This window comes from Taeniopygia guttata, chromosome W (assembly GCF_048771995.1).
Source record: "Taeniopygia guttata chromosome W, bTaeGut7.mat, whole genome shotgun sequence".
NCBI classification, from domain to species: domain Eukaryota; kingdom Metazoa; phylum Chordata; class Aves; order Passeriformes; family Estrildidae; genus Taeniopygia; species Taeniopygia guttata.
The window spans coordinates 25,479,483-25,491,601 of NC_133064.1; the positions used below are offsets into that span (position 1 = coordinate 25,479,483).

The following is a 12,119-nucleotide window of genomic DNA, read 5'->3' on the forward strand; positions in this document are numbered from 1 at the left end:
ATAATTTTTTACAGTAGTCAGGACGGGGGCATGGCCAGACCCTAGTGTTATTCAATACCACCTCATCTCATTGCTAGGGATGGAGGAAAGGGGCTCTCTCTGGCTTCAGAGGAGGAGGGTGACCTTTTTTTGGTCAGGAGAAAAATGTGGTCAGGAAGAGCCAGTTAGTATTTGTCAAAGTTTTCCATGTAAATAGTTTCTTCATCTTATAGCTTTTATTATTAATATTCTTGCTGTTACTGTTAGTTTTCTTATCTCATTGCTGTTTCCAGTAAAATGTTCTTTTCTCAACACATGATCTTTGCCTTTTGTACTTTCAATGGGGGTAGAGGGGGAGAGAGTGGCACCTGTTTTGGGAGAGTCTTGGTGAGGGCACTAAATTGGGGAGCACCATTCCTAAATCACAACATGCTAGTACTAACATGATTTACTGAAATAAAGGCACAGAAAACAAAACGTTCTATGCCATAGTATGAAGAGCTATTGCTCTATTCCAGTCTGAACTAAAAAACAATATTTGGTGTTTCCACATTAGTACACAAACATGAAAAGGTATGATATACTTTTCATGTTCTTCCAATTCCACAGACACATTTGACTTTTGTTTTTAACAGGAAAATAGGTCAAATGTAGCCCATTTCTGTTTTATTTACACTTAACAAAGAGACCACCAAATTATATAAACTTTATAGATTTAATTCAGACATAAAATTCAATGCAAAATATACCCACATGGTATCATGCAAAATACCACAAACTTCTTTGCAGACACTCAATTGCTAGTTCAAGCTATAGGAGTAGCTTTCGTAAAAATAGCATAGATTAGACTGCAGCTGAATGATTTGAAAGTCTTGGACTACAAACTGAATCAACAGAAGAAATGGATATATAAAAAAAGATGCTTGATTGCAACAGATCTCTGTGGTTCTTTGTGTGTCTTGCTTCCTTTCTTTGTGTTACATAATTTATTTTCAGCACTTACCAGTAATAAAATACAACAAAGACAATGGGTATAATTGAAAGAAAAATTATCATACCAATAACTAAATAAAGCAGAAAATACATATTTTCTATCTTTTTTGTATTGAAACCATTTGATATGAGTATAAATCTCACTCCTATGTCAGACATGGCTTTTCTGTAAAAAAACAAAGCAAAAAAAATGAAGTTAAATTTATCTCAAACAGCATGCCCAAATACCTTTCTGCAGGGCTGCTCTCCAGCCACTCATCTCACAATCTATACTCATATCTGGCATTACTCCATCCCAGGTGCAGAATCCAACATTTGGACTTGTTAAATTTCATTGCCCAATGCTCTGATCTATGTAGAGGTGTTCCTCCAGAGAGTCAACAGCACCTCCCAGTTTGGTAGCATCAGCAAATTTGCTAATGGTGCATTTTAACTCCTGCATTGAGATAACTGATAAATATATTGAACAGAATTGGCCCTAGAATTGAGCCCTAAGGAACACCATTAGTGACCGGTCACCAGACAGATATAGCCCCATTCACTACTGCCCTTCAGTCAGTTCTTCACGCAGCTCACCATAAGCCCACTCATCCCATAGCTGGGCAACTTTTCCAGAAGGATGCTGTGAGGGACAGTATCAAAAGTCTTACTAAAATCCAGGAAAACTACATCCATCACCATCCCATCATCTACTAGGTGGGTGACCTTATTGTAGGTCTACAACCTCTCTGGGCAACCTGTTTCAATGTTTCACCACTCTCATTGTAAAAAAAAAAATTATTTCTTATATCTAATCTAAATCAACCCTCTTTTAGTTTAAAAACATTATGTCTTGTCCTATTTCAACAGGTCCTGCTAGAAAGTCTGTCCCCAAATGGATACAACAAGGTCACACTGGAACTCATGCAAACTTTTCTTTGTCAGTGCTGAACTTTCAAAATTCACTCCACTGAAATGCTCCTATTTAATTTTGGGAAGTAAATACCTAGGGACAAAGCCATACAGATTATTTAAATATATACTTTACACAGCAGCCAAATTAAGTGTGACAGCTTGTTTACTACAGGTTCCTGCCCTACAGGGCCTTTCAGACAACGCATTAAGCAAAACAGCAAAATAACAAGTCATGAAAGAAACAGCATTAAATATTGGTATGTTTCATTATTATATTTTTCTTCTGTAAATCCCACAAGATTTATATTTTACTATCAAAATGTTAAACACTACAGTAAAGAAGCCAAACAGGTAGGTGGTGCAAAAAACTACAGCCATTCCAACAGATAGTCTGTCTTATTTCATGTTACTTATTACTAACTGCCATCAGGCAAGAACCTGCTGTCAAATTCAACTGCTTTGTATGTGCACCTTAGATAAGCAAGCTGTATATTTTAAACACACTCTCCTTCCATTGTCAAAATGTTCCTTGGTTTTCTCTTTCTTGAAACTACAATTTAACTCCCCAAATTAAAATGTAATTCCTTTGTAAAGCAATTTACGTCAAAACTGAAGTAAATTAAATGTCTTTAAAGAAAACCTATAATAAAGAGTAAAAAGCATCAGCATTAGTTAGCTAATGCTAATTCTAACAAGAGGGCAAATTTTAGTCTCTTAAAAACCTGTGCCACCACGTGACAACATATGGAAAACACTTTTCTGAACACACCTCTTGATCTGTGAAGATCTCAATGAAATTATTGAAGGAGAAGGTCCCTGACTGAAGAATGAGTTCTCCTGTGTTTTCAAAACACTGTCCAGTTAGTACAAGGAGCTTGTGTCTTGCAGCATCTGTGATCATTAAGCGCACCTAAAGAGGAGAGAAACACATCCGTAATGGGAGTTATCATGTGTTTGTACATTCCTCTGAGAACATAAGGTTTACCTCATCTAATTTAAAGCATATTTTGCGCCAAAGCCTTCATAGGACTGTCAAAATATTTTCAAGTTATGGAGTATTTTTATTGTCTGGAGCTTGATGATGGCACAAATAGAGTTCAGTGTTTATGGGTAATAACCAGGAGAAAGGCAAACAAGGCAGATATCCTGATGGTAGTCTGTTATAGACCACCCAACCGGGATGAAGAGCTAGCCTTCATTCTCCTGGGGGACTTCAATTTACTAGATATCTGTTTGAAATACAATGCAGAAGAAACAAAACAGCCTAGGAGATTCTTGGAGTGTGTGGAAGAAAACTTGCTGACACAGCTGGTGAGGGAGCCAGCTAGGGAAGGTACGTCCCTGGACTTGCTGTTTGTGAACAGAGAAGGACTGGTGGGTGATGTGATGGTTGGAGGCTGTCTTGGGTATAATGACCATGAAATGACTGAGTTTCCAATTCTTAGAGAAATAAGGAGGGGTGTCGGCAGAACTGCCACCTGGGACTTCTGAAGGACAGACTTTGGCCTGTTAAGGAGACTGGTTGAGAGAGTTCCTTGGGAAGTAGTCCTGAAGAGCAAAAGAGGCCAAGAAGGCTGGAAGTCTCTCTCACCTTTTTGCTACCATTATTCTTATTATATTATATTTTATTTGTTTCAATTATTAAATTGTTTTTATCTGAACCCATGACAATTTTTCTTTTTCTGATTGTCCTCCCCATCCCACCAGGGTGGGGGGAAACTTACAAGCATCTGCATGGTACTTAGTGGTCAGTTGGGGTAAAACCATGGCAAACGAAAAAGAGAAAGGAAATAAAAGTAATGACACAAGGAAAAATAGAGTAAGGAGCAGAAGAGAACAAAATTTGAATGAAAAAGTATATATTCCTTCCATAACTCTTGTTGAATTTTAATAACACTGTATCAGGACACCCTTGGGAGACTGTATCCCACATGCTCATATGTCAGACTGTTTTTGGAAGGCCAAATTTCTTTTCCCAGTGTACAGCATTGCTTGTCATTCTGTTACAAAAATGTCACTAAAAAGCAACAGCCTTAAATCACACATAGAAGTTTCATATTTAGACTGTCATTCTGTTAAATTCCCTACAAAGTTAAAGGATGTTTCTGTTTCACCATAATTATAATCAAGCACTCAGATACAGTTACATGTACTATTTACATCTCATGATACCACAAACTATGGACACAATAACTTTTTTAAGTGTACCATCCCAAGACCTTTTTCAAAACAGTAATAAATTATGTAGATGAGTGATGGCTCAAAGGAACTTACAATGGAGAAATAAACTTCTGCATTTTGAAATAACTGTTAAATATTTTAAACTAGAGCTTTGTTATTTTATTTTATCCTCACTATAGCTAGTAATAATAACTATTTCCCTCCAGAGGGAGATTTGCTTGTATGCTAAGAAAAATACATATATTCTGTATACTTCTGTACTGTTCAGTAAACATTTTGCAAATGTGATGGGTTGACCTTCAGTGGCCACCATGACCTCACCAAGCCTTTCTATGACATATCGTATGTAGTGTCCTATGACTTCATGCTTTTGCAAAAAGTTACTCTCCAGCTTTCTTTTGGGTTCCCTTTAGATACCAAAAGGTTGCTATAAGGAGCCTTCTCTTCTCCATGCTGAACAGTCTCAATTATCTCAACCCGTCTTCATTGGTGAGGTGCTCCAGCCCTCTCATCTTCATGATCCTCCTCTGGACTCTGTCCAACAGGCTGATGCCCTTACTGTGCTGAGGACTCCAGAGCTGAATGCAGTACTCTAGGTTGAGTATCTCGAGAACAGAGCAGAGGGGGAGAATCACCTCCTTGAATCTGCTGGTAATGCTTCTTTTGATGCAGCCCAGGATATAGATGGCTTTCTCAGCTGCAAGTGCACATTCTCAGGTCACGTCAAGCTTCTCATCAATCAACAACCCCAAGTCCACATCAGCCCAGCCTATATTATGCTTGGGATAGCCCTGACCCGGGTCCAGGACCTTGCTCTTGGCGTTGCTCAACTTCATAAGGTTTGCACGTACCCACCTCTAAGGCCTGTCAAGGTCCCTCTGGGTGGCATCCCATCCTACTGGCATTTCTGGATGGCCCTTCTCTGGACTCACTCCATCAGGTCTGCATCCTTTTAATGTTGAGAGCTCCAGAACTGGATGCAGTACTCCAGGCAGGGTCTCACAAGAGTGGAGCAGAGGGACAGAATCACCTCCTTTGACCTTCTGGTCATGCTTCTTTTCATACAGCCCAGAACATGGTTGGCTTTCTGGGCTGCAAGTGCACATTGCCTGCTCATTTCCAGCCTCTCATCTACCAGCACTCCCAAATTCTTCTTGGCAGGGCTGCTCTCAATCCATTCATCCCTTAGTTTGTATTGATATCAGGGGTTTCCTCTACCCAGGTACAGCACCTTGCACTTGGCCTTATTAAATATCATGAGATTCCCATGGGCCCACATCTCAGGCTTGCCCAGGTCTCTCTGGATGGCATCCTCTCCTTCAGGTTTGGCAACCGCACTACTCAGTTTGGTGTCATCTGCAAACTTGCTGAGGGGGCACTTAATCCCACTGTCTATGTCACTGATGAAGATATTAAATAGCACTGGTCCGAATACAGATCCTTGAGGAACACCACTTGTTACCAGTATCCATCGGGACGTTAAATTGTTGACCACTACCCTCTGGATGTGACCATTCAACCAACTCCTCATCCACTGAACAGCCCACCCATCAAATCCATATCTTCAATTCAAAGAGAAAGATGTGGTGAGGGATTGTATCAAAAGTCTTACAGAAGTCCAGATTGATGGCATCCATAGTCCTTCCATTGTCCACTGATGCAGTCACTCCATTATAGAAGGCCACAAGATTGGTCAGGCAGGACTTGCTTTTGGTAAAGCTGTGCTGGCTGTCTCAAATCACCTCCCTGTCCTCCATGTGTCTTTGCATAGCTTCTAGGAGGATCTGTTACATAATCTTCTCAGACACAAAGATGAGGTTTGTAGTTCCTGGGGTCCTCCTTTCTACTCTTTTTAAGATGGGTGCGATTTTTCCTTTATCTTGTTCACCTGACTGCCATGACTTTTCAAATATCATGGAGAGTGGCCTGGCCACTACATCAGTCAATTCCCTCAGGACTCTGGAATGCATCTCATCAGGTCCCATAGACTTATATATGTTCAAGTTCCTTAGGCTATAACAGACCTAATGCTCTCTTACTGTGGGAGGGACTTTGCTCCTCCAGACTCCATATTGTAGTCCATCCACTTGAGAAGTGTAGGAATAGAGACTGCAGTTTGGGGCAGCTGACCTGAACTGGCCAAAGGAATATTCCATACCATAGAAGGCCATGCTCAGTATATGAACTGGAGGGAGTTGGCCAGGAGGGGACTAACTGGGCATTGGTCAGCAGATGATGAGCTACTGTATTGTGCATAACGTCTTTCTCTTGGGTTTTATTATTGTCTCTCTATCCTTTTCATTACTCTTATTATTGTTGCTATTATTTTTCTATTATTTTATTGCATTTTATTTTGTTTCAATTATTAAACTGTTCTTATTTCCACCCATGAGGTTTACTTTTTTTTTTTTTTTTTTTTTTGGATTCTTTTTTTCCCCAGTGTGGAGTGAGTGAGTAGCTGCATGTGTCAAGACTTAAAGAATGCAGTGAAATGTCTCAAAACACTGTCAAAGAACGAAATTCCCAAAAGATAAGCCACCAAAACAGGCACAGCTGGCAAACAGGAAGGTGTTAATTCCAGGCCTAAATGGAGGAGAAGGTTTGGAATTAGGACACTAGACAAAATTGTACTGTAGAAACTTGTGATAAGTGCAATGTCAACAAAAGGAAGATGTCAGGCCTGGTGAGCCAGATGTGGGTAACCTATTCGGACAAAAATTCCTACCATGGCAAACTGAGAAAGGAAGGAAGTCCTTGTACACATGCCAGCCCAGGTTGTGGGAACACCATCTATGCTCTGTGGATACCTGGGACTTGGACTGTATAAGTGGTACTTCCAGAAGAAAACCAGTGGACCCCCACCACTGAGAAGATCAGAAGAGGAAAGGCCAGCAGGATGCTGCAGGGACCCACATGGTGGTGGCTGTCTCTCTACTTAATCTGTCTCTTTCTCTCTTTCTCCCCCAGCCCCCCCCCCCCCCCCCATTTATTTCTAAATAAAATCCATACTATTGACTTTGGCATATGGTCACATTTCTGCCTTAATTTGGGTGGAGGCATCTTTTAATAATTGGATCCTAACAACCCGGTACTTAGTTGCTGCTGGGATCAAACCATGAAAGTTTCTTCTTGTTTGTGTTTGATATCACTTCATGTTGGTAAATAAGTAGAATTTTTGACAAAGTACTGCAAGCAGAGTGTATTGGTTTTGCATGGTCTGGTTCTTGGTAGTGGGGGGCAGCCACAGAGGTGGCTTCTGTGAGAAGCTACTAGAAGTTTCCACCATGTCTGGCAGAGCCAATCCCTGATGGCTCTGTGGATGGACATGCCACTGGCCAAGGCTGGGCCAATTAGAGATGGTGGTAACACCTCTGTGATAACATATTTATGAAGAAAGAAAAACAAAACATTGTTGTGCAGTTTTAATTCTAGCCAGAGAAGAGCAGAGTGAGAACACGTGAAAAGAACAACTATGCAGACACCAAGGTCAGTGAAGATGGAAAGGGAGGAGGTGCTCCAGGCACTGGAACCAGGATTCCTCTGCAGCCTATGGTGAAAACCACGGTGAAGCAGACTGTCTTCTTGCAGCCCATGGAGGAGGTGCCCATGCTGGAGCAGCTGGCTGCCTGGAGAAGACTGTAATCCTGTGGGAGACCCATGGAGAGAGGGGCCCAGCTCTCAGGCTGGAATAACCTGTCCTTGAAGGACTGCACCCTGTGGAAGAGTGACCCACACTACAGCAGTTTTGTGAGGACTGTTGCTCGTTAGATGGAGCCATGCTGGAGAAGTTCATGGAGAACTGTCTCCCATGGTAGGGACCCCATGGTGCAGCAGTGGAATGACTTGTCTCCCTGAGCAGCGAGAGGAACTACAGGTGATAAATTACCAAAACCCCCACTCCCTGTGTCCCTGCACTGTCAGTGGGAAGGAGGGAGAGGCTGAGGGGGGGGGGGCGGGTAAAGGTGTTTTTAAGGGTTTATTTTACTTCTCATCATCCTGCTCTGATTTTGTTAGTAATAAATTCACTTTATATCTCCCAGTTGAGCTTGTTTTGCCCCTGGAGTGTTTTCTCCCCATCCTTATCTCAACTCATGAAGCCTTCATTACATTTTCTCTCCTCTGTCCAGCTGTAGCAGAGGAGGGTGAGTGAGTGGATTTTGTGGGTGCCTGGCATCTGGCAACTCTCAAATCACCACACAGAGTAATTTCATTTCCCAAAAGAAATTGCACTATGTCAGTGCTTCTCAGTACTGGCTAGCAATGTAATTATCACTAATTTTTACAACCTTCAATATCACTAGCTAAATTTTTCAATTTTTTTTCTTTGAACTACATCCTCAGTTATTTGGCTCTACTCTAGCAAGTTCATGAGGAATTGATAGAACTCTTCTGGTGCACTCTTAAGAGTCCATTGATCATGCCATACAATTTTTGAAGGACAGAGCACATAGATCAATCTAGCATCACCACCACGTAGATGGTCATTCTTCTCGAGGACCTAAATTTATCTCAAGGAACTGGATTTCTTTTCAGGCACTTTTTCATATACAAAAAAGGCAGCCAGAGCTACCAAACAATGGAGGAACAGAAGAAAAACAGCTGTAGCTTCACCACAGCTGTCTTCATCAAGAAAAGAATTTGGTGTGTTATGAGGAAATGAGTGCTGACTAAGTGGTATGTTTCTGTCCTATGTCTGAAGCTTTATCAGAAATCCAGGAAAACAGGAAAAAATCAAGGGGCTTTTTTGATGTTTTTGATTATATTTACTCCTAACTTGTCCTCTTGTCTGAAGTTAGGAGCTTCCCTCAGCCTGTCCACTTAATGGAGCTTTTATGAGACATCCAGTGAAATATTTCTGACTTACCTCAGTGCTAACTGCTTCATCTGAAGGATTGATTAGGACTACAGTTTCTAAGACATCACTTCTGTGGTGAAGAATCTTCTGACCTGCAAGCACGGAGAGAAAAAAAGAAGACATTAAATTCCACCAGCATGGTTTGAAAAAGTGCTTTCTCAGAGCTACTTACATGTTCCACTGTGGGACAGCCCTAAGGTTACCCAGGAGAGTGCACACTGACCACAGCAACTACTGTGCTGGCTCATGTCTTCAGGAATACCCATGTCATGGGGTCTTATGGGCCGGAAACACCACTCTAGAAAATTCATAGAATTGTAGAATGTTTTAGGTTAGGAGGGACCTTAAAGATGACCTCATTCCAACCCCCTGACATTTACAGGGACACCTTCCACTAGACCAGTTGACTGAGGGCCCCATCCAACCTGGCTTTGAACAATTCCAGGAATGGGGCATCCACAGCTTCTCTGGACGACCTGTTGCAGTGCCTCACCACCCTCACATTAACGAAAGTCTTCCTAATATCTAATCTAATCCTACTCTCAGTTTGAAACCATTCCCACCTCATCCTATCACTACCGATGCCATGATGATTTTTTGCCTTTTCTTTTAATATACCTTTTATGTATTCTCAGTATTCTTAGCATACATACTTGTAATTTGTGAGGTGAGGGTGTGTGGTGACGTAGAGTCCCCAGGCAGGTGCAAAGGAGAACTGCTTTATTCAAAAAACCCGGACTTTTTAAGCAATTAGCCGGTTATCAGCTACAGTTTTAAACAATAACAAACATAATTCTACCAACCACCATACACCACAATGTGAACACGCAATGGTTACATAACTTGTTTTTCTACCTCTAATTCAGCTGAGTCACTTTCCCATAGTCCTTTTATGCTTAGCTGAAGTAGCAGGCCTGATCCATGATTTTACAAGGCCTTCTGTCATGGTTTGACACTGGCACAATGCCAATGCCCCCATGAAAATGCAACCCTTTAATTGAATGCTGTGAAATGCGATTGAGAACAGAGCAAAGCAGGCCCAAGCTTATTAACAAAGTAAAAAAAAATCTTTATAAGCTACTACTATACTACTATAAAAGAAAAAAGAAAGGAAAACACACAAAATCCAAAATGAAAACCTTTCAAGCATTCCTCCTCCCACCACCCAATTCCAACAAACCACAGTGAGACATGACTTGGCCCCTTATCAAGTATTCACCCTTCAGTATAATCAACACTAAGTCCATCAGGGGAGAGAGGAGTCTCCCTTGCACCATAGACCCCCAGGAAACACAGCTGCCACTTCTTGTGTTTCCATGTCACACATGGCACCGCCCGGAGAGAATCTGCCAGTGTGACACTCTCCTCTCCATGTCACAGTGCTCTCACCACCATGCATGGACTAAGACTGCTCATAGGGCTCCTTTAAGAATGCTTTGCCAAGGACCAACAGGAACAACAGTCCAATGTCTCATTTTGGGACCACAATTCCCCCCCCCCATTTCCCCCTGGGGCCGAGGGTCCAAAAACAGAGATCTTCTTCTCTGAGGACAGAGGGCATCATCACACCCTCCTCAGCTTTTCTCTGTTCACTCTGTTCTTGTACTGGTAGTTGCTGAAGCATGTGTCACCATGCATCCCCCTAAAATGCAGTCTCTGTTGCAGGAGAACTTGGTTCAGTCTCCCCCCAACCTTCTTTCCCTAACATCTCAGGTCCCAGGTTGTCTCTCTTTCCTTCAAATTGAGGAGGAGTAATATTGCACAAAGCCTTCATTTCACAGGAAAGGGTTAAAAGTCCCGGACTCCTCAGACAAATCTCAGCCCAGGACTTCAACTCCCATGCTGGGCACCTTCTCCCCCCTTCTCCTCTGCCAGCAAACTTCCAAGTGCCTTCAGGCTCTCTATCTCTTTCCCTCTAGGTTGGGGGGGGGGGGGGGGGAAGACATCTCAGACGTCCTCCATCCTTCCGTCCGCAGGAGCTGGCTCGGTTCTAGATACTTCACCCCCTGGCCTACCTCCTCAGGCCGCATGGCTTCCCCTCCCCCACCCAGCCTGTGGGTATCTGATGACTGGAACCAAAGAGCGAGAGTTCTCCTGGGAATTCTGCTTTTAACCCCTCTGTGTTCTCAGAGGCATGTCCACCCTCAATTGGTCACTCCAAGTGTCAATATCCAAACCTGACCCCTGACTGGATTAACCTCTTCCTTCCAAGAAGATTTTTTTTCCCGTGTCAAACCACGACACCTTCCCTTTCTAAGGTTTTACCTATATGCAACAGTAATTCTTTAGCCTGATATCTCAGCTTAGTCCTGGTATTCTACTAGGCAAAAGACCAAACATCCTAAAGGCCTCACAGTTGGAGGCTGGAAATCCTTACACTATTTCGAGAATCCAAGACTCTCTCTAGAATATATTTTCTAAACTAGGTTCAAGCCCCATCTGGGGGAAATACTTTAGAATAGGGAGATGTCACGCCATTCATTTAAACTTCTCATTTGGGAATCTTTGTCAGATATGCTAATTTGAAAGGTCTATAAAACTGTATATGTGTGTCTTGGTTAAAAAAGGCAGGTGTCTGCTAAGGAAGGCAGAAGCTTGCCCTGAAATGGAAAATGCCAACCCCCTCCCGCCAAATTATTATAATTTTGAAATTAAAAGGCTCTCAGGCAAAGATATGGGAATAGGAATAACAATTCTTTACTAGGAAAACTAAAAAATACAAATGTAATAGTACAAATATCAACAAAAAAAACCACTGAAAGAGTCAGAATACAGCCTGACATCCTGTGAGTCAGGGTTTTGGTAGGAGTCCGATTGGATGGTGGCTGCAATCCTCCTGCAGTGACAGGTGTGGTTCTGTCAGAGCAGTGAGACTGTAGAAGGGTGGAGTTTTCCTCTGAAGGTCTAGTAGTGGCGTAGATGGGCCTGGTCTTCCTCTGGGTATCCAGTGGGAAAAAGGCTGCTCTGATGTCCCAAAATCTCAGATTATATCCAGGATGGAATGATTGGCTCCTCCCCCTGGGTGGGGCATCTCACAATGGGATGATGTAATTTTTATCAGTTATGCAGTGACACCAATGGCCCATTAACAGAAGATATCTCCCCTGAGGGAGGATTGGTTTGTGGAAGAGAAAGAAAACTGCCCAATTAACAGAAGACAACTACCCCACCTCTAACAGATGGCAAATAGAATACACACATTATCTTGCAATCTAGG

General features: G+C 42.2%; 1 protein-coding gene across 3 annotated transcripts in view; it reads right to left on the minus strand.

Moving 5' to 3' along the window:
• The window catches only part of LOC116806990 (microtubule-associated protein 1B), a 102,468-nt gene that overhangs the window by 25,409 nt on the left and 64,940 nt on the right, over positions 1 to 12,119 (minus strand). For all 3 annotated transcript variants that reach the window (XM_072923073.1, XM_032744792.3, XM_072923072.1), the window contains 2 exons: positions 8,912 to 8,994; positions 2,636 to 2,776 (listed from right to left, as the gene is read on the minus strand). In XM_072923073.1, the coding sequence (XP_072779174.1) occupies positions 2,636 to 2,776; positions 8,912 to 8,994 (224 nt within the window). The remainder of the gene's footprint in view (positions 1 to 2,635; positions 2,777 to 8,911; positions 8,995 to 12,119) is intronic.